At 45.8% G+C, this 22,682-nt stretch overlaps 1 protein-coding gene and 1 long non-coding RNA gene across 23 annotated transcripts in view; one reads left to right on the top strand and one right to left on the bottom strand.

Moving 5' to 3' along the window:
- The window catches only part of ANKS1B (ankyrin repeat and sterile alpha motif domain containing 1B), a 1,043,873-nt gene that overhangs the window by 960,493 nt on the left and 60,698 nt on the right, over positions 1-22,682 (top strand). For 14 of the 21 annotated variants that reach the window (XR_012005947.1, XM_072773224.1, XM_072773225.1 and 11 more), the window contains 2 exons: positions 2,636-2,743; positions 4,802-4,981. Coding sequence is in view for 20 of the 21 variants with exons in the window: in XM_072773224.1 (XP_072629325.1) it covers positions 2,636-2,743; positions 4,802-4,981 (288 nt within the window). In the remaining variant the exon portion in view is untranslated. The remainder of the gene's footprint in view (positions 1-2,635; positions 2,744-4,801; positions 4,982-22,682) is intronic. The other 7 variants (XM_072773229.1, XM_072773228.1, XM_072773227.1 and 4 more) reach the window with 2 other exon arrangements.
- On the bottom strand, positions 2,868-22,098 carry LOC140602946 (uncharacterized). Of its 2 annotated transcripts, XR_012005966.1 has the most exons (4): positions 21,908-22,098; positions 19,079-19,252; positions 3,921-4,059; positions 2,868-3,692 (listed from the first exon to the last, which is right to left on the bottom strand). It is a non-coding gene; the product is annotated as an uncharacterized lncRNA (long non-coding RNA). The 2 variants fall into 2 exon arrangements; XR_012005967.1 differs by lacking the exons at positions 2,868-3,692; positions 3,921-4,059 and adding an exon at positions 14,997-16,127 and having other exon boundaries at positions 21,908-22,044.

Raw genomic sequence — 22,682 nt, 5'->3', positions numbered from 1 at the left:
TGTCATAGGTGAGAAAGCTGAGATGGGAAGGTACCTCGCCCCAAATGAAGTCATAGGAGAGTAAACCAAAGGCAGTAGTGGAGGTTATGCCAGCTTAGTCTTTCCAGTTGTTAGTTAGTGCCAGTTATTTGTCAGAATAATTTTGAAGGTCTTTATTATTATAAAAACCATTTCTTAGCAGGACCCAGGGGCCCATGGTTGCAGCCTGAGCATCAGGTCAAATTAGCTACTGGGAGGAAGGCAGTGGGGATTTTATGGAAGGAAATTATATTCAATAGAAGCCTTTTGGCAAGGTAATTGAGAGTAAGAATAAAAGGGAATGAGAAAATGTAGTGTTTTTTAGATTTGCAAATACATTTGAAAAGGTGAATGTGGTGTTTTTCTGAAATGGAGAAATTCCTTGATCTTGATGCTTTAAAAAAAAAAAAAAAAGAAAAGAAAGGAACAATGCAAAAATATCAGGGCATTTCTCTGGATCGTATAAACAATGCTGACTGCAAGTCACGGGCATTGGAACTGTACTTGTTGAGCCTATTTATAAATCATCTGAGGAGTATATGGTGAAATCCCAGATTTGTGAAACCTGCTAAACTCCTCCAGATAGGGAAATGCCAAGCTGGCTAATATAAATGCAGAAAGACAACACAGGGTTACAGGAGTAGGGCTTCTGCACGGACAACCGTAGGGTAAGGAATACAAACCATCCTTCCAAGATTAAAGGGCTTTGAATCCTCCCCTATGTCAGTGTAGATTTTCGTCCCTAGTTATTCCTGCTGCCGCTAAAAGGACAGCCAGAAATCAGGAGCGCTTAGAAAGGGACATTTAAGCAGGGGCATTAAAAGCAGAAAATCGCATCCTGCTCAAATGTAAAGCCATGGTTCACTCGTACCTGCAATGTTGTGAGCAATTTGTTCGACGATCTTTAAGCAGTTGTGATAGGGCCGGAGAAGGGGACAGCGACTGAAATGATCTGTGGGGGAATGGAAAGGAGCTATGGTATGGAGGTGAACCGCAAAGATGAGGACGCGTCAGCCTGGCAAGGTGAAGGTCTACAAAATCATAGGGAAATGGTACCTGTGGATGCTCACCTGGATTAACATTTGCCATCCCTGTTATCGACAGACACGGGTCAGAGAGTGGGTATGAAAGGAGTAGAGCATACTGCTGGTTTGAAATCTGAATCAATTGAGGCAGAAAGGCCAATGGGCTTCTGACAAACAGGCAATTCAGAATTCAAGGTGGCATGGGATGAATGCCAAAGAAATGCCTCTCTCTCCCCTTTAAAACTTGAAAAGAGAGATTTTTCTTTTTTTAAATCACTTATACAGTGGAGAGTATACTTTAGGAACCAGTAGCCCAAGAGTCCCAGTTCTGCCCTAGAACTAACTACACATGGGCAACGAAAAGGTTAAAGCATTTCTTATGAATGGATTTACAACATGTTGTTGTAGAAGTCAGTAATATTTGGAGACATGCCCAAACTTTGCAGTTTACTTGGGAGTAAAACAGGTTTAGGAATCTAGCAACCCTGATTCAAATCCCAAAGCTACCACGTACCGGCCCTCAGATAGGCTACTTAACCACCCTGAACTTCAGGCTCCTCTTCTGTGAAGCAGGAAGAACCCCTTTCCAGAGAAGGATGTTGGGATGGTGGAAAGCAGGTTGCAAGGGGTGGGGACTGAGGCTCTCTTCAAGTCTTGGTTCCCTTTGTCATCTCTTCTAGGAAGTGCCCTTTGAAATCCCGTCCCAGGGAGACCCTGAGTCTTCCCCCAGGTGGGCAGTGCTTGCTTCTAACCCTACTCTGCTACTTCTATCTACATGAACTTCAATCTTTCATATTCATTGAGCCCCTATTATTTCAAGAGTTGCTTTGAGCATTGGGGAAATCATAATGATGCGGATAGACCAGGCCCTGCTTGCAGGGAGCTTACCTGGGGGAGAGAGGCGTGTATACACACATGCGTGCGCACACAGACACTGGTCCTATAAACAAAGTCATGTCAGAAAATGACAAAAAGAGGATCACAGGGTAGAGTATGACGGGGGTTTGAGGACGTGGTTCTCTCAGCGAGGTGGGGGAGAAGGCTTTTGTGAGGAGACAACACTTGAGCTCCAGAGGGATGAGAAGGCGTCATTTGCAAATCTTGAGGGGGGCATTCCAGGTAAAAAGGGAGAGAGGCCCCAAGACAAGGATGAGTAAGGAACAGAGAAGGCCAGTGTGAGCATCCTGAATGGAGGGACACAGAAAGAGGCAGAGGGCATCCAGCCCTGTTGGGCCTTGGGGCCGGTCAGGACCCCGATTTTATTTTAAGAGAATGGGAAGCTATTGGAGCATTTTCGGCTAGTAAGGCATAAGACTTGACTTGTCCTTTGGAAAGAGCTGTAGTTGCTGGGTGGAGAACCCAGTGCTAGGGCAGCTCGAGTGAAAGGAGCACCGTCCCTACCCCATTGCCCCTCTGGACTCGGCCTGTGCCATTCCCATCTTTCCAGAGTCAAGGGCCCACTCTAATTTCATGCCACATCTCTCACGGGGTGGAGGTAACTGCACAAATCCCTTCACTCTCTCTTCTTTTAGGGCATGTGAAATTTTTTTTCTCTCAAATGAAGTATTTAACCCAAATATATGTCGTTTCAGGTTTTAAAAATCAATTTGATTGGCCACAGGAAACGTATTTTGGCATCTCTGGGAGACAGGCTGCACGACGATCCACCACAGAAGCCCCCTCGGTCCATCACCCTCAGGGTAAGTGCCCCGCTAGTTCGTTTTGTTCTCCACTCTTATCCTCAAAAATTATTTTGTGCAATAAAATAAAATGACCAAAGCAATGGATCAGGAGGTACAGGCCGTTTGTATAAAAACGGTCTCACTTTTTATTGTATTTTGTAAGATGAGATTTGGTTTTTTTTCTCAATGGGTTAAATATCTATTTTGGGGATATAGATGTACTTCTGACAAACCACCACCTTTAAAGAACCACTCCCTCTACTCCCTCCCCACACTCTCCCATCTGCACCAAGTGAGAGGAAATGAGTTTTCTGTGAGACTCCTCAGACTCACAGAAAGGAAATCACTTGAGGACCACAATTAAGGGAAGATCAATTTAAAGTTGACCCTAGGGTCTCCTTTTCCTAGGAAGTGGAAGTTTGTCGGCTTTACCCCACTTCAAAAATTCAGAATAGAGAATTTGAAAGTTGAGGAAACGATTTCAGCTATATTTTAGGATTACGGGGGCAGAGAAACTAGAGAGAAACCATTCAGGGGAGAGGAAAGTGAAGTAAGTGGCAGGAGAAGGAAGGCAGGAAGGGAAGAGCAGAGAGAACAAGAGAGCCAGAGTCGACCGCCGGCAAAATGGCGGTGGAAAGGAGCCACCAACAGTCACTGGTTTTTGTGAGGCCCTATTGGAACTTTTCAAAAACTCATCAAAAGGCTGGGATCTCCATGACCAGCTGGAGAGTTCCAACTCCTTTCTCTTTATTTAGTCCTGCACTTGCCTCTGATCCCTTTCCTGCACGTGTCAGCCAAGGCAGGGACAGCAAACAGTGCTCATGAGCATGGCGCCTAGATGTAACTGCCAGCGATGAAATGCGGCGGAAAGCCTGTTATCAGTGAACTTCAGCAAACAGCATAGCTCCTGCCAGCACAGCAGAGGGCCAGGCAGCCAAGGAGCTGTTAAGATCTTGAGTCTGCTTCACTGTGAAAGGAGAAGATACACAACAATGTTAGGGAATGCAGGAGGTGTGGCTGGAGGGGGCAGTCAGGAGGGACACGGGGCAATGGGACACACAGGCACGTTGGGAGACCAGCTGGGGGCTTTGGGAGCAGTGACAGTAGGAATAGGACGTATTTTTTTTCTTCTCAGCCATGGAAGTCTCAAGTAAGTTAGGGGGGGAATAGAGCTAGGAAGGGGTTATTGTCTCACCTTCATGTCGCTACACGAAAGGAGGGAAAGCTACAGGTGCCATCAGTGTAAACATCCTAACAGGCCTCTTTAGACGAGTGACTCCTCCTACCTACTTGGCTCTCTTTCCTTCCCCTCCTGAACCTCTCCTCCTGCTTCCCTGGAAGAGATTTAGGAGAACAACAAACAGATCAGAGCCAGAGATCCCCCCCGAAAGAATGCAGGGTCTTAATCGGTCACAGGAGGCCCAGCACAATGGGGGGAGAAGTGGCCTGGAAACCCAGCACAGTCCAACCCTCCTCTGACTTGCAGACACTAGAGCCCAGCCTTCTGCCGCCCCTCGTCTTCTGACCACTTTCCCTCAGCTTGAGTCATCTTTGCCGTTGACACGCATCCTCTGTCATTATATGCATTGCTCTGCAGTCTGCGTGTGACATGCTGTGTTTCCATACTGTGTCCTCTTCCCTGCCCGACTGCCAGACCACCCTTTGAAGGAGAATCAAGACCCATTAGGCCCCCTCAGGGCTTTCGGTTCATGCATCTACCACAGTGAGGACACTCTGTCCACGTGAACAAGTACTTCCTTCCCTTGTAAACACGCACGATAGTGTCAGGGGTGCCCAACACGTGTGTGCCTCTCTCCTGAGCTCCTCCGTAGCACTGGGTGCAAGAAAACAGGGTCTGATTGATTATCCTTTCAACTTTTGACCTGAAATACTTAGGGGGGAAGTATTGCCTAGATCACGCCATTCATAAAATGGCGGCATATCACCCATTCCTTGGCAATTGATTCAGAAATGACTCCTTACCCCTGCAATTTGTCTTGTCAGTATTTCACAATTGTGAAAGCAAAGGTTAGCCACAAGAACATGGTATTTATTTCATGATGTATTTCCATTCAGGATCCCAGTGGTAATCACACTCCTCCTCAGTTGTCTCCATCACTTAGCCAAAGCACTTACACCACTGGTGGCTCCCTAGACGTTCCTCACATTATCATGCAGGGCGATGCAAGGAGGAGAAGAAATGAAAACTACTTTGATGATATTCCCCGATCAAAACTGGAGAGGCAGATGGCCCAGGTAAGGTGTTAAAAGCCTCTGTGATGTTTTTACCTTTCCCCCATAGCAAGGTAATGCATCCTGATATCGAGCACTAGCTGAACGGTGTGCGGACGCCTGTCGTCCACCCAACCGGAATGTTACCGTGTATGCCATGGCTTTCATTCCGCACTCGCTTGGACCAGACCGAAACAGACCTCCCCAGGAATGGAATGCACACACAGACCCTTGTTATCCGTTCTTAGGGGAGCAATCATCTGATCTTGTTGCACCTGGAAAGCCTTTGCGCCAAGGGGAATCATACCATGTACGAATCGAATCACGATGGAAGTGAATAACAAAAGTCTGGGTGATAAAACGTGAGTCGGTTAGATGATGGAGCAGTAGTCGGAGGGACATACTGACGCCTCATGGTGTCGTTAGCTTTCTCCCAAGTTAACGCCTTTGTACAGGGTTGCGTCGTCTCATAGTCTCACCTCCAGGAGTTGAAGGTCATGACGCTGCCTGACCCAGAGAACTGAAATAAAGAACCCTTTTCCATGGTTTCCGTAGAGAGGCCGGGGTCTAGCCTGCCCTCAGATGGCTGCTCAGAAACGTGAGGCGGCCGTAACCAAACAGCACAGCTGCTCTTAACACAGTCAGAGGGGCAGCTAGCGCTGCAGTTGTCTGAGAAGTCAAGATTTGGATTTGTTGACGACGACCGGCAGAATCGACTCTGCATCCTCCTCCCGGGTTCAGACTGGTGTGTTAAGAGGCTTCTCTCTGCCTCCCACACCTAAGATGAGAATCTTGAGGTGAAAATTCGACTGTAATTGCTCTGCTTTGCTTGTTAAATATCTTTCTTGTGGTGAGATTCTGTTTCGAAAAGCCTTTGGTAAACATTCTGTGCTGCGGCTCGTGAAAGAAAAAAATGCGAAAAGAATGTTCTGGAAACCATGGCCATCCTGCCGGCAAATGCCCTGGAGAGAGAAAGAGAGAGAAAGAGAGAGAGAGAGAGAGAGAGAGAGAGAGAGAGAGAGAAGGAGGGTCTGGTGTATTGCAGCTCCTTCCAGCTCTCTCGATATTGAATTGTTCTCTGGGTTCTTTGTGCAGGGAATGGCGATGCTAGGATTACAGGCAACCTTTTTATTGAAGGGAGATGAAAATGCACGAGATACAAGTAATGAATAATCTTCCCTCTCACTCTTTTTAAACATTAGCTTTTAATCCTTACTTCTGTTTTCACTGGTGTTCCTTTAAAGAGTCTGAAAGCTTTTTCCCCAAGCTGTTCAGATATTTCCTGCAGCTTGTTAGTGTTTATGGATCCCATATCTGGTTAATGGCAGCATTTCAGTGACGTGGTTTGTTTTAACTTTGAGCCCTGAGGTCTTTGTGTGTTAGTGCACACTGGGTCCTTTCTGAAGCTTTCCCTTCCCTGGGTAGACGAGGATGCTTCATTCAAGAGCATTAGCGACTATTGGCTATGCCAACCTCAAAAACAGAGTCACCTATTTGAGATGCTCATATAATCTCTGAGATTTCTGCACATAGCACAGTTTTTTCAAAGAGGAAATTAATTACTCTTCTGCCTGCGTGTGAACACTCAGAGGTAACCTAGCAGGACTGCTCCCTTAACTTCTTTCATGAGATTCCTAAGCGAGGGCCAGTATTGAAAGCTCAGATGTTTTTCCTGTCCAGTCAGAAGGCGTCCCTTTCAGGAATGGTCTCACCTTGAAATCTGCATGAACTTGTATTTGGCCAGACGAGAAAGATCCAGAAGCAGAAGGAGGATGAGATGAGCGGGGTGGATGGGACATGGGGGGCCACAGAGGGCCTGTGTGAACGTGTTATTTTCCTCATGTGTCCTGCTCACAATGATCGAATGCCAGGTGCAGACACGGACCAACCTGAGTGTATTAGACCTTTCTGAAATCCTGCCGCTCGATACAGCACTTTGGCTGCAGAGAAAATAGGAGTTGGCACTACAGGAATCTGATCAATAAGAAAAAAGGATTGTGGGATCGCGACTCTTTCAGTTGTGTTAATTGAAGTTGGTTGTTTTTTTTTTTTATATATATATATTTGTTTCTCTTGGGACTGTTTCCTAGTCTAGAAATGCCAAAAATTGTGGAGAAATGAATGTGGACCTTTTAAAAATAGTTTCAAAGCTCGAACCTGTCAAAATATGAAATACTCAGTGATTTGGTGTTTGAACAGTTTTATTTAAGTGCTTTTCTACTACTCAGCCCCTCAACTGATGCTTTTTCTTATCATTCCTTTTCTGGTCGTTTGTTATAATGATGTTTTAAATCCATTTGCTTTTTTAACAATCCTTCTTACCCTCTCTAGACCGCATTCTTCCCCGAGGTTATGTGCTTAGCCAATAAAATGGAGTCTTCCTAAAGGCTTGAATTAGAGATTAAAATTTCAGCAAGCAAGCAGCTAGTTACACCTCCTTCCAGCCAGGAGCTGGGGCCCTGAGTTTCCTTTCCAGGGTCTTTCTCCCAAGGGGCTTGCTTACATAGCATGGGCAAGGCTTGCCTAACCAGTCTGTTTCCCACCAAACAATAGAAGTCCATCTTCAGGCTTTCTTACGTAAAGGAAAGGAAAATGCAATTAAGAGAAAATCACCAGGCCAGATCCATGTTCTCAGAAACCACTGTCCATCAAGTGACAGAGGCCCCACCAGAGTGATCTGGAATTCTAGTCATAGGCCCAGAGATCTTGGTAGCAGCTGTAATTCATGGCAGTGTTGCCTTCTTAAGGTCTGCTCAATAGATGTTTGAAAGTGCTTTGCTTAACTTGGAAAACCAATGTGTAAAGTTAAATGTAGATAAATTTAATGTCCCCTCCGCTATTAAATTTGTTCATTGGCAAATGATTTTCAAAAGTAACACCAGAGTGATGTTTACTTGCGTTCAACTTCAACCAATGTGAAAAATACCTATTTGGGAATACAAAGGATTTTAGATGCTGTGGCTATTGCTTACTCGTATTCTGATATAAGCAATGTTCTGGCATCAAATTGTCTTAAATGAACATGTTATTCACAGAATTGAGTTCAGTACTGACAGCATTTTTTAACCCAGCAAACGTAATGATATAATCACATCTAAACAATGGGTTTCTGTCATGCTGAAAACATTGCTTTTCTAGCCTACAGTTCTAAATTGGACTCATTAGCCCAGAAGCTCTGAAGTGTTCCCACATTGACGTACCTCTACTAAATGAATGTCGCACTCACATTTGTATAGTAACAACTTAGGGCTTTTAAATTTTCAAAGTACTTTCACATCTGTTACCTTATTTTAGTACAAACTATCCTGCACAACTACTCATGTACCTATTACACACGGCAGGTCAGCTTCTTAGTCCGAGTTCTGTAGAGATGGAAAAGCAAGTGAAAATGTGGAAAATAGATCAGAAAGGGGACAAATAATTTCCAGTATTTAGGGCCACCTCACAATCTTTAGAAATTCTCTTGAGTGATATTTGGAAGTCAGAATAATCTTAAAATGAATAATAGAGGCACCTCGGTGGCTCCATCGATTGAGTGTTTGCCTTTGGCTCAGATCATGATCCCAGGGTCCTGGGATCATGTCCCACATTAGGCTCCCTACTCAGTGGGGAGCATGCTTCTCCCTCTCCCTCTGCCTGCCACTCCCCCTACTTGTGCATCTCTCTCATTCTCTCTTTCTGTCAAATAAATAAATAAAATCTTTAAAAAAAAATGAATGATAAGGACGCCTGGGTCGCTTAGTGGTTCAGCGCCTGCCTTTGACCCAGGGCGTGATCCTGGAGTCCTGGGATCGAGTCCCACGTCGGGCTCCCTGCATGGAGCCTGCTTCTCTGTCCACCTGTGTCTCTGCCTCTCTCTCTCTCTCTCTCTCTCTCATAAATAAATAAAATCATTTAAAAAAATAAAAATTAAAAAATGAATAATAAAGGAGAGTAATGGAGCTAATAAAGTTTAGGAACCACATTTTCCAAAGTTATAAAGAAAGGAAAAAGAGTTTCCCGATGTGAAACTTATCACCATTTATAGAAGTCCTGCATTTACAAAAAACACATATGGAAAAGTGAAATGATGCTCCCATTTTCACAAAAGAAAAAGGGCTCCCAAGTAGTAAGAGAAATACATATCTTTGCACAAATGTTAGCTTGACATTAATGAGGAAAATCCATAATGGAGAAGTCCTGGTGTTTTGAAGCCTCTCATCTAAATCAAAATATCAGTATTCAGGGTGATTACCTTATCTGATGCACGTAAATCTGAGAAATAGACATTATCCACATTTTGAAGACCAGGAGACTGAGAAACCACAAGTCTCGAGTGGTCCAGGTCACACAGCCAGAAGGAAATCAAATCAGAACTCGCCTGGGGGATTATGTAAGGCACTGCAAAGGCTTTGTGTGAATAGCACCCTGGTCAGTAGAAAGTTGATTCAGTTGAAAGCCTAATGTTTCTTGATCCAAACAGTATTACTTGCTAAGTACAAGTGATCACTTACTTCTTTATTTGACCTCATTTTACATATTTTAGTAGCTCTACAAATGTTTGTTCTTCTGTTGTCGTTAAAAGAAGAGAAACAGAAACGAAGTCAGGTGGAAGCTCTTCCAAATCCGTGTCTGGGAGCCTCTGTGCTTTATCTTATCTCACCTCCCCATCGGCCCATCCTGTACTCAAGGAAGCCTGGGGGGTGAGGGCATCACCCCAGGGCTGGCATATGGCAAAGCAGGGCCTCACACTCTGCCGACCCGACCACGGCCTGGCTCCTCTAAGGCTCTCAGTACCCTGTGCTGTCTTGAATAATATAAATACATATTTTTACATGATACACAACATTTTAATGACAGTTCAACAAATACAAACTTCCCAGGTGCTAGAATAGATTACACTCACGTAGGCTCAGCAAGCAGAGTGAGGATAAAATCACTAGTGGTTTAGTGGAGACTTACTGAATCAGCTCTTATGTTATCACCGTAAAACCCTTTAATGCAAAACTGTCATGGTTATTTGTTAAGCCTTTCAGTGGAGACCCCTCTCTGTACGTGTCTAGGTAGAACTCTGCCTTTTACTCACGTTTGTGAAAGCTTTGCATGTGGGCACGAGCCTACGAGGCGGGCAGACAAGTTCTGGTGCATGTTTTCTGGAAATAGTGGCTTCTTCAGTTGGAGTTCTGATTTGGTTTCTTTGTGGCTGTTGTGACCTATAACAAGTCACGTGGTTTCTCTGACCTTCTGTTTTCGGGTATGGATGAGGCTAAAGCCTGCCTCTGGGATTTGTGTGTGTCAGACGAGATCATTTATGTGTAAGCATATTCTAAACTGTCAATCACTGTGTTGATACATCGATGCTAGGACTCTCAATTCAGACTGGTCGGTCACCTGTCAGTCCCTACTTCAGAGGTCCCTGGTTCATGATGGGGCCAGGTGACGCCAAAGATACTAGAAAAGTAAGTCTCACTCAAGTGGTTGTAATATTCCACAAAGACCATCTTTGTTGTTGTTCCAGTATTATCCATGCGTAGAATATATATGGACAATGGAAGTGGAATTTTGTTCTTTATTACTTTAGTTGTATAAATATGAAGGCTGCCAAGAAGCATCTATCATGATGGAAAAGGGGTGTGTGCTGTGAGCACAAAGCCAGAAGAAGCAGAAGACAGATGGAATAGTTCTCTACAAATTCAGGCCACATTCAGGCCACTCCTTAATCGCTCCTTTGCATCACTACATTGTACACCTGAAACCAATACGTTAACTAACTGGAGTTTAAATAAAAAACTTTTTTCAAAAGGTAGGTAGCAAAGAATATCTATAGTAATGGCGTGTGATTACTATTTTAACATGGCAGGGCAAAACATTAAGTGAGAAAGAGGTATTATTTTTTCCTTAAGTGAAATTTAGAACTTGCTTGAAATACACAGTACACAAAATCACTAGAAAGGCATGGGTATCTCAGGCCATAGGCAAATGCTTAGCCATCTTTGGGAAAGAAGGAAGATGGTCATTTATTCTTTCACACTTTACCTGGGAGAGCAAGTCTGTTGTTTCCAGAAATTCTACCCACTGCTCTGGTATTATGGGAATTCACAGAACCAGCCTTCAGAAAACAGCACAACTATGCTCAAGGAACACCATTTAACAAAGCGATTTTTCCCTCAAACTAAGTTTTCTTATTACTGTGTTAGCACCAGATTTTTTTTAAATGCTCATAAGTTAATGGCAAGTTTGAGTTTAGATTTCTATCACCTAGCCACTGCTTGGAAAGGCTCATCCTGTCCGTGACTTCAAAATTTTCTTCCATGAAGGTCTAGAGAGCAACTCCTGATACTCAAGCACAGATAATACCTAACCCAAATGAAAGAAAAGAAAGAAAGAAGAAAGAAAGAAAGAAAGAAAGAAAGAAAGAAAGAAAGAAAGAAAGAAAGAAAGAAAGAAAGAAAGTTAAGAATAAACTCAGTAAGCTCTTCCATCAGGAGCTCCTGATTTGACAGCTTGTCAGGTTGACAAGCTGACACACCAGCTTCAGAGATAACTTGGGATGTTGATGATGATATCTGTGCCCTGTTTCGAGTCAAGAACTCTAGACCACCAGCCACCTATTCCCAAAGGCATCACACCAAGCAAAAGTGGAAAAGGTTGCTTCCATAATTGGAATTTAAACCCGATGTGTGTGTACTTTGTTTATTAATGTGGACAGATAATTGCCTCTTCTCAAAATATACACTGCTCTCCCCATGACAACGTTGGGGTTGGAAATTCCAATGTGATTAGCGTCTTTGGGGGAAACATTGGAGTGTTACTGTCGATCCTGTACATCAGTTTAAAAACAAAAATAATGGGAAGAAGTGGGAGGGAGAATCACTCCGATGGATTCGCTTTTTAGATTTTGATGCTCGTCTTACAAGTCTGTATTCTTTCATTCTCCGTCAAGTCCATCAGCAAGGCAAATTAGGCAATCAGGAGTTGGTTCTGACAGGTGCCAGTTCAGACCTAAACACCTTCATTTATTTTACTGCAGAAGTTTTGATGTCTCCTCCCTGTCTCCAGGTCCTGGTACTTAACCAAAGTGAATGTTCCCAATTAAAAACAGACCATGAATTTAAACACACACACACACACACACACACACACACACACACATGAGTATAAAAGATCCTAGTTTTGACTGAATAAATAAGAAACCTGACAGTATATAAAAACCCTATTTCAGTGGAATTGACCTCATGATATTTCCTGGTGCCTTCGGCTTGCTGACAGTGAGCAGCTTACAAAGGCACACCAGACTATTTTTCCACTTGTTAAATCTTTGGAATGTTTCTCATTATATTCAGTCCAGTTCTTGGGTCTGCAAGTCAGAGTTTTGGCTGTCATAATGTGACCTTGATAAATTTTCAAGGGTAGGAGAATTTGCTTATTCATTCTCTCTCTCTCTCTCTCTCTCTCTTCTCCCACCCCTTCCTTTTCTTCTTCCAATGTAAAAAAAAAAAAAATGCAGACAGGGTCTTTTAATGTCTGGAGGAAATAGGGCTATTTTTCTTCTCTCAGCTAATTCCGTTTGTATACGACTGAGGTAATACACCTGCAGGGACTCTTGTAGCTACATGCAAGTAACAGAAATCCAACTCAAGGTGTCTTAAAGTAAAAAAAGGGACGTGTGTTTGAATCATTCCACTGCAAAGTCCAGGGAGACATGGGTCCAGGTGCTGCTATCATGTCTTGTTCTTTGGCTTCTCATGGTTCAGCTCTGCTCTCTGGGCTGGCTCTTCTCCCAAACAGGCTTTCTCTATATGGGGGAGTTTCAAATCCAGTTCCTGTTCAACAGGAAACTACAAGAAAGAGGGTTTATCCTTCCAAGAGTTCCCCAAAAAAAGTCCCAGGATTAAGGCCCACTGGTTCAGATCAGCCTGTTTTTTTGGATCACTTATCTGTCCAGAGCGAATTACGAAAGAGGGTGTGTGTGCGCACATATGTGATGTGATTAGCCAGACGTAGGTCATGTACCTAGAGGGGATTTCAGCTTCCACCACATGCACCACACAGACTGAGGGGTGAGAAAGGAGCCCCTCACATGGCCAGAGTGCCGTGACCGGAGATGGGAATGGCTTCTCTGCGGGCAGTGCCAACAAAAAGTGGGTGCCTAAATAAACCCACTTAGACATTCTGAAAATGTCTGATAGAAAATTGTCGTATCACACAAGTATTGATTTCAGTGTTTCATGCCTAATTTAATGAGCTTTTTAAAAATACCGGATCTGAAGTCATGAGATCAAGGGTTTTAAAAAAGCCAGCCCATCTCAGTTATCTATTACCTCCATAACCTTGAACCAGCCTTTCAGCCACTTGAAATCTTGGTGTTTTTCTTCCTAAAATGAAATTAATGCCCACTTCACATTATTTTTGTGAGGCACAAGTAAAGGAGTAGTTGTCCAAGTATTTTACATGCTCTAAAGCTTCATGTATGGGTTGTTTTATTAGAAAGTATCCATTATTTTGAGAAAACTTCTACACTATGCTTTTTCAACTAACAACTGGGCATAAATGCACTGTAAAGTAAAGCTCATCATATTTAACAATGTTTTATAAAACTATCTATCTTCCAGCTTCTAAACCTAAACTAATACCTCTCCACTAGTGTGGAAATCATAGTTCTTTGAAGAGAGTTCGAATACTATAAGAAGTTCCCATCTGTGTGTAACCCAGTTAGCACTGGAGCTCTTTGGCAAGGATTCATGGCTGATGCCCCTATTTAAATACTTTCAAATACTTTATGAGTTAACATACATCAAAATCTATCATTATATTTTATATTTAAAATTTTTTTTCTCTTATGGTGAAGTGTATGTTGGCAGTGTAGTAGCAAGGCCTGACTCTCCCTCCATCATTTTAAAATTCCCTGTAATAAGCACGCTGTAAATATATATAGACTAGATTATACAAAGTTATAGGCACCACAAAGCCACAGGTTTCTAGGACCCCAGATTAGAGACAAATTGGGATGTTCCCTCATCTCTTAGAAAAACTATCTACAGAGAGCCTGGGTGGCTCAGCAGTTGAGCATCTACTTTTGGCTCAGGGCGTGACCCTGGGGTTCTGGGATCGAGTCCCACATTGGGCTCCCTGCTTGAAGCCTGCTTCTCCCTCTGCCTGTGTCTCTGCCTCTCTCTGCGTCTCTCATGAATAAATAAGTAACATCTTTTTTAAAAAAAGAAAAGAAAAATTATCTGGAATAGTAGTATATCCCCCGCCTACTAGGTCTGGTAAATTAGCTCATCACCATTATTATCGGAGGCAGCACCAATTGATACAACGTATGAGGAGGAGAGGAAAGCAAGGAGGGTGTGCCGCTTACACAAGGCCACGTGGACTGTACGAAGTAGAGGCCCTGCGGAGGCGGGGAGAAGTCGGCTCCCCTCTGCCGGAGGTTCTCTCAGGCTACAGGGCATTCGAGTCCCCCCGTCGCCGCCAGCCGCCCCCCCAACCAGCGGGCCGGGGGCCCCAGGCATCCCGGCCGCTCGGCCTGTGGGTGCTCGCGCTTAACAACAGCAACACATTGTTTACTGCTGAGCGTTCTTCATGACAGTCTCCCAGCCTTTACCGGTGGCCACGGTCCACACCTCCCTCCTCAGCCCTCAGCCTGGGGTGTGTGACCTACTGCGGGGTTTTACCCTGACATCACCCCTTTCCAGCAAAAACAGCTCTATCAGGTTGTTCGCCCAATAATCCTCGTCTATCAGTGTCTTTTTAAGCTTGGTCAGCACTCCGTGTATCAGTGAGCCTCCCCAACCACATCATGCGCTGATTTAAAAAGCTTACTTCTGGGGGCCCCGGGGGGCTCAGTGGGTTGAGCGTCTGCCTTAGCTCAGGTCATGATCTCTCAGTCCTGGGATCGAGTCCCGCATCGGGGCTACGTGGTCAGTGGGGAGTCTGCTTCTCCTTCTCCTTCTGCTTGTGTGCGCACTCTCTCTCTCTCTCTCTTTCCCTCTCTCATAAAGAAATATAATCTTAAAAAAAAAAAAAAAGCTTACTTCAAAAAAGCATGCCTTTCAAGTAATCTCTCCAACATGTTTAGTCCTGAGCAGACAGGACTAAGGAAGAAACTGCATCTCCTACCAGAGACCTGTTGGGTTGGCGTCACTTAAGATAATCATTCAACCAGACCTCGTTTTTCCATATTTTCTACACGGATGATATGGGGAAATAGTGGGGCCTCAACATTGGTGAATGGAACGGCCTCATCCAGTACTTCTTTTTTACCAGAGGCAGGAAGCAATGTTGAGCATCTAGTCAATAAATGGATTTAAATAAAGAAAATGACAGCCTCAGTTTTCAAGAAGGGAACATAATGTATAAAAAGATGTTACAGGCAAAGAACAGTATTACTCTGCAAAATCCAGCTCCTCTGCTGCAATTCATATTATTTTTTTTTAAAAGCTGATTGGCACATTTCTGAATGAGTTATTAATATTTCGGTGTTTTAATGGTTCTGAAAATGTATCAGTAATGGTGGCATCCAACGTTTGAAGTAGAACCAAACAGCCCAGATTGCAATAAACAGCGTGATCCCAATTGGCTTAAATTCCCTGCAACGTCCGGAGAAAGTGGGGAGCTGTACAATACAATCTCAATTTCAGTGTCCCTTTTTCCTCTCTGCTTCAGTTTTTCTGAAGAGATCTCACAAATAATCGTATGTCGTCATTTAGGGCTACAGCTGTCCTATTAGGGAACGCAGGTCATGTATTATCTCTACAAATGAACAACAGACATCACATAGCCTGTACGTTCCCTCCTACTTGGGTAGCTGAGGGCTTATTTTGTGTGCTCTCAGTATTTGAATCTGTTAACAACGAAGGAGGGAGTGAAAGAGGGAAACCTGCAAATTGGGACAGACCACAGGAATTGGTCACTGCAATCTGTCCCATGCCAGTGGACTTCTGATGGGCCCAAACGTGGCATTTCATTCTTCCTGCTTCTGCTAGATTGATTAATGCTCAATAGCAGATCACACAGACAGAACAACCAGAACCACCGGTGACCTGACTTATCACTTCCAGCAGGTGATCTGTCCAAGAATTTCCTCTCCAACACAGGGGAAGGCCATGATCCTCAAGGTTTGATAGCACTGCCCTTGAGCGAGGCAGAGAAATGACAGGTAACAGTATTTTCCTGAGGCCAGCATTCCCTGCAAATGAAATAGTCAGTCTGAAACTTTTATTAAAAAAGCCAGTGGCAAATATATAACTAAATAAAAATTAAAAGCAACCACCACCCAAAACCCTGAAGTTGAGACACTCGAGGGTGGTTGAAGAGGAGAATCACACACAGTTGTGCAAGTCACAGAGCTCCCGGGAGGGGAGAGGAGGACCATCCCTGTATCTGTGGCAGGAAGACGGGAGTGATCCAAGGCTGGACCCAGGCCTCTGGGCAACTCGGGAGAAACAGAGGTTTCTGATCTTCTGATTTCCAGGCAGCCTTTGGAAGAAGAGGCTGCAGGGCTGTCACTGCTGGAAGAAAAGACACTGGGGTGTTCAGGGCATTAATCCACGCCTGAACACAATCTCTTTGCCTCCATCTTTTGACAGATCTCATTTTAGTCTCTGCTCAAGGAGCCGCTGAGTCCACTGGCTGCTGACCGAGCCTCCCTTTGTTAGGGTGCTCTTTCTTCTTTTGCCTTTGAAGCTGTTTTGTTCACGCTTCAAGTTTGTTTTTGTTTTATTTTAGAAGCGCTGTCATCCAAGAAAAGGAATGGACTTCATTATACCTTTAGCTTTCACCCTGAACCTTTCCTCTTTCTTGTCGGATTCTTTCTGGTCCATTTCCGAACATCCTGAAGTGTAAGGGAATCATGACAAATACAGGGGAGAAACTGAGAAAAAGAACATTTTTTTCAGGGCTAGAACAAAGCAGAAAATTTCATCTCTGGTAGAATCTGACCAGAGGGCTCTATTCATACACGTTTCTTTATTAAACTAGCTGCACAGTGTTGTTGGCAGGACTCCTGGAAGGTTTTCAGAGCCTAATTGGTATTGGTAAGTGGATGGAGCTATTGTCAGCTCTCTCCATTCCGAGACCCGCCATCAGCCTTTGAATCCCAGTTTACTACTGGTCCTGACAGTGGGAAAGGGATTGCGTCTGTAGCAATATGCATTCCATAAACAGTCACTTTGCAACCCATGCTTTGAGCTCAAAAGATGCAGGATCTATCCTGGAATGATGTCAGGGTGCCAGGGAGACAGATTCTTGTGCTCTAAATTTTTTTTAAATGTTCAATTTCTGCTTGAAAGAATAATCCTTTTATAGTGTGGAAAACACAGACTGAAGTCGGCTATAATATGCCAGATGCTCAGGGAAGGCTTCTCTGAGAAGATGATGGTGGAGTAGAACCTGCAGGAAGTGAGGGAGCCCATCACACAGGAGCAGGAGGGAGAATATTTCAGGCAGAAGGGGAGGTAAATGCAGAGGTTCGAAGCAGGAGTGTGCTTTGCTGTCCAGAACCAAGTAAGCAAGAAGAATAGAAGGAGAGGAGGGCAGAGAGAGGAGGACAGGGATGGGTGCCAGAGGATGGACATGCTTGCAGGCTATCGTCAGGACTCTGGATCCTCCTGTGAGTGAGTTCAGGGGAGCAGAGTGGCCTGACGCAGCTTTCACCTCAAATAGATCATGGTGGCTATTGAATGGAAAATAAGCATGAAGGGGGCAAGGATGAAAGCAATGAAACCAGTTTGCAAGCTAATGGAATAATCCAAGTGAGAAAAGGTAGTGGCTTGGACCAGGCAGTGATAGGAGTGTGAGAAGAATTAGAAATAGGTTCAACAGGACCTGCTGCTGGATTGGGTGAGAAATGTGAGCAAGAGGATGGCTCCCACTGGAAGAAGGGGGTCGCCGTTTGCCAAGACAAGAAGGCCTATGGGGAAGATTAAGTAAGCAGGAGCTTGGTTTGGGCATCTAATTTAAGGTAAAGATGCCTGTTAATCATCAAAGTAGAGGTGTCAAGAGGGCAGCTGGGTATCCAAGTGTGGAGCTGGGGAGCGATCCAGACTGGAGATACAAATTTGAGAGTCAGGACTGGGTGAGACCACCTCATGTAGCCAGAGAAGGGAAAGGGATCGAGGACTGACGGCTCCAGGGATCAGAGGATGACCACTCATACAAGCCAGCAAAAGAGACCAAGAAATGGAAGAGAGTGATCAAGTCTGCCAGAGCTCAAGGAAAATGAAGAATCTGATTTGGCAGAGTGGAGGGTATAGAGAAAGGCAGTTTCTGTAGAATGGGCTCAGGTGAGTACAGGAAAAGGGAACATGGAGGCCACATAGGCACCCCCTGGGGCATTTTGCTGCTAAAGATGAATAGAAATTGAGTAGGATCTCAAGAAGGATGTTGGGTCAAGGGAAGGAGTCTATTGTTAGTAGAAGGTGTTACAGCACCATCTGAGAATGTTCCAGTAACAAGAGAGGACATGGATGAGGATGAAGAGAGAATATATATTACAAACTACTGGATTGCTACCAGTTGAGCAGAAGAGGAGTCCACTTTTAGTAAGAAAACCTTGAAGATAGGTAATATGCTTTACACGTTGTCATTAGACTGGAACGCAGATGTGTTATATTTTCTGAACTGGATTCCTGGCGACCCAGGGTACGACACTGGGGATAAGAATGAGACACATGTTGTAGCTTAAGAAAACATTTCCAGCGTCAGGATAGAGGTCCAAAGATAACATGATAACACCTTCCCTTCCTCAAAGAAATTAATATTCAATTATTGACTACACCTCAGTTGTAAGACTACTATATCCTTCCCCAGTCGCCATTGATTTGGACTGCATGGTAATTCAGTTCAAGTAAACTAAGTCAGCCTGGAAATAAGCAAATGAAATTTGCAGAGGGATGTTTGACATCCCTTTTGTAGAATTGTCTCCAGGTTCTGTACAAGCCGGCCTTTAACACATTGGCGTGCTAATTACGGACTTTCCTTCTCTCTCCAACAAAGTGAGTAGCCCTTTGTCAGACTTGAGCAGGAAAAATGAGACCTGTTCTAACAGGAAGTCTACAAGGCTGATTTCTGGGACCTTTACCAGAAATGTGTCAGCAGTGACGTCATTGACCGAGATCTTGCACAACAAAGCGGACTAACCTCAAATGATAATGAATAGCGGGAATCCATGTTCTTGTAAGAGAAGCTCCAAACACATTCTGTGAGTCCACCGGTTCAGTAAATACATTTGACAGCCTTCTGTATTCTAGGTCCTAGAAGTTTAGCCGTGAAAAAGTTCCCTCTGATGAAGCTTAATGTGAGCTCCCGAACAACCTGACAACATAAGTAGGTCAAGAACTATTATTATTCTTTATTGATGAAGACATTCTGAAGCTTAATTAAACTTAGATTTAAATCACAGCTGTTCTAGGAATTTGGGCCCCAGATGAAATCTTATCACCAGTAATTTCTTTCCCAGAACTGTTCAAAACTCAGCACTTTGATGCAAGTTGTACCGTGAAATATTATCTTCATAAGTATAATGAAATTCCGTGGTGGAAACTCTTTTGCATTAAAAAAAAAATTCCAGCACTCGGTCTAATAACCACGTGTCTAGAAGAAGAGCCATTTTATCTTACGAAGACACCAGTTATAGCTAATCCACCCGAAGTAACTGCTCTTTGAGCCTGATACGTTATTTACTGCCAACAGAATTACAGTGATGCCTGAAACGTCTCCACTTCTTCTACAATGTCCACAACTTAAACACCATTAGCTGCCTTTAATTCCAACCCTTTTTTAAAAAATCTGACTTCTTACCATTTGCGCTGAGTCAACTAATTGTTGGAACGTACAGAAGTTTTATTTTGTCTACATTGAGGACGTAGCTTACAAATGAAAATAGTTATTAGAACATCTTTAAAATGTACAGAAGCTACACACTCTCCTCCGTGTATGTGATCAGAGGTAGTTTTTTTCTTCGTTGAGAAAATTTTTATATGGATTAAAAAAAATAAACTGAGTGATGCATGAGACCCTCGCTTCCCTCCTTAACTCTCTCTGAGAGAGAAGTTGTTGGAAGGTAATATTCGTAGACCAGGGTGTTAGTGGGAAATTTCCTGTAGATGTTAAGTCCCGAACATTCTCCAGAGAAAGCTGTGGTTAATGCAGCCAGCTACCCCGCTGAGGCCTGAGCCAGGGGTGGTGACCCCAGCCAGGGTGAACCTGTCCCTGTGCAAGTAGAAGGCTGGTGTGGGAGAAGGGTGGGGAGCTGTGGGAGCCACTGAGGAGAGCGCTGGAGGGAAGGGGGAGGTGTCCCATGCCATCTAAGCCTGAGGAGAAGAGCTCTGAGAGGAAGGCTCAGCCAGGGCTGAGGGAGCCCAGCAGAAGGGAAACTGGCACCCCCTGCCACAGGCGGACTTGTGATGGGCAGATGGCCCGGCCTGAGCTGGAGAGGAGAGGGCTGGAGGGACGCAGCCAGGCCGCAGGAGGAGGCCGGGCGGTCCCCCTCCCCGTGTGTGCCATCCAAGGCGTGGGTGGGCGTGGGCTCTAGGAGGCCTGAGGAGAGGTGGGAGGAAGTCAAGCCGGAGAGGTGTTTCTCACACAGCAAGTGTGTGCTGGGGGCCCATCCCCTAGTCCCCCAGGAGCCCCACCGGATACACAGTCGAGCCTGTGTGCGGCAGGTGGTGGCACCTGCTACAAGAGGACACGGAAGGCCGTGCTAGTGTCACCCTGAGAGGCCACGCAGGCGCCCGTGGATCCAGCCACAGCCCGAGAAGCAGAGGCCCCATCCTTGCCCGGGGAAGACCCCCTCCGCAACAGAGAGCGGGACGGAGGGAGGGCTGGGGGGCGTCCAAGATTCACCAGCCCACCCCCCAACTCCTAGCTGGAGAACCAAGGAGAGGGGGACAAGGTACAAATCCAGCCTTTTGTAACCACCAGGGGGCTTTTTAAGCCTCGAACCAGGCCTGGATACTGGGGTTCTGTACCAAATGTGGATTCTTAGGGACCCCAAGTGACCAGGAATTTCTGAGGCCTGTGCAGAATGTCAAGTGGCCTGGCGCCCACCGGGGACGGGAGGCCAGGCTGGCCCCTTTGGGAGTAACGATCGCAAAACAGTAAAGCTCTCAGGGGTCTAAACCCCGGTGGAGTCAAGACTGTTCCTCGCAGAACCGGTTCCATATAAGTGCAGATGCCCCTTGCCCGTTTGCCTGCTTTGCCTGCTTTGCCTTTTCAGGGTCAGTACCGCGCTGGCCCCCCTTCCTGGCCATCCCGGTGGGCTGACCTGCTGTGACCCACTTATCCTTTTTGACACTCAGAGTCGTTATCTGTCGGACGACAAGCGGTTCTTGGCTGACTTCTATCGTTTAGAGTCTGTGAAAGCCGGGGCTGCCCCGGGGGCCTTAGTTGGTTAGGTGGCTCCTGATCTCGGCTCAGGTCACAGCTCAGGGTTGGGGGACAGAGCCCCTCTGCAGGCTCAGCAGGGAGGCTGCCCGGGGTTTTCTCTCCCTCTCCCTACACCCCTATTCCTGCTCTCTCTCTCCCAAATAAAAATAAATATTTTTAAAAACCAGTTCTGTGAAAGTCGTGAACGAATTAGCTCAGAAGTGTGGCTAAGAGCCCTGAAAGGTGACCCATCCCCGCCACATGCCGGCTTGCACCCGTGAAGCTGGTCATCCCCCCAAGGCCCGGAGTTAGTGTGTTTAAATCAGAAGCAGCTACTGCAGGTGAGGCCGCAGGTGTGATGGGCAGAGGGCTCCGCCGGAGGGTCTAGGTCTGAAGGGTGGGACAGAGCAGATCTGCGGTGGGGAAGCTACCACCAAGTGCAGGGAGGGAAGCAGAGGGAGAGCGGCGGGGTCTCCTGGGCTCGGCCCCCCAGAGATCTGACGTCCTGGACGGGTCGCCAGTTACCTAACAGTGTGTCCTCCACAGGCCACCCCGGTGACAACGGGAGGGATGGGGGGCAGGGGGGCCGGGATGCCGCCGCACCTGGGTGGAGAGGTGGCATCGTTCCGGGAGGGAGGCGGGAGGGAAACCGGCGAGCCGGGGTGCGTTTCCCCCCAGTCCACTCGCTGACGCGATCGCTTCTCAGCCGCGTGGTGCGTCCGTTCCTTTCCCCCCGCACATCCTGGGTCGGCCGGCTCCTGATCTGGGGTGATCTCGGTGCTCCCCGAGTACCGTCAGCCCTGCCGCTGCCCTTTCCTGTGATTCCGTTTCACCGTGTCTTCAGAGTAATGGAATTCGGGAGAAGACCCCCATAAAGAGAGCAAGCCAGGAGCGTCTTGGGTTTGTTGAGTGGCTCCTGCTGTCACTGCGGCGGGGGGCGGGAGGCACCTGGTACCTGGTGCAAAGCAGACCTGACTGTCTTTTCATGACTGTCCTTTGCTAGCTTGGCAGCGGCGTGGTACAAACTCCGGGTTTCGGAGCGGCCTCGTGAGGGGCTCCCCAGTGCTGCTCCCCAAAGGGTCTGCTCACTTAACAGATCCGGTGTCCCCCCTTCCCGCCGCTGACCGGCGGCCCGATGCCTCCCCCTTGCCAGGAACAGCTTTGCCCGGGAGAGCCCCGGGCCGACAAGAAGCCTCTAGGGCTATTGCCAGCGACGACCAAGTCGGGAAAGGCGTTTTATCGCACTCTTGCTTTTGGTCGTCGAGGACAAGAAGACAGAAATACTCTTCACTAAAGGCTTTTTCCAGCATCTCTCTTGAACTCCATGCAAATGCTTACCCTCTGAAATGAACGATATGAAGAGGGAAGGTGTTTCCAC

Source organism: Canis lupus, chromosome 13 (genome assembly GCF_048164855.1).
Source record: "Canis lupus baileyi chromosome 13, mCanLup2.hap1, whole genome shotgun sequence".
In the NCBI taxonomy this organism is placed as follows: domain Eukaryota; kingdom Metazoa; phylum Chordata; class Mammalia; order Carnivora; family Canidae; genus Canis; species Canis lupus.
This window is presented reverse-complemented; position numbering and strand designations above follow the sequence as displayed.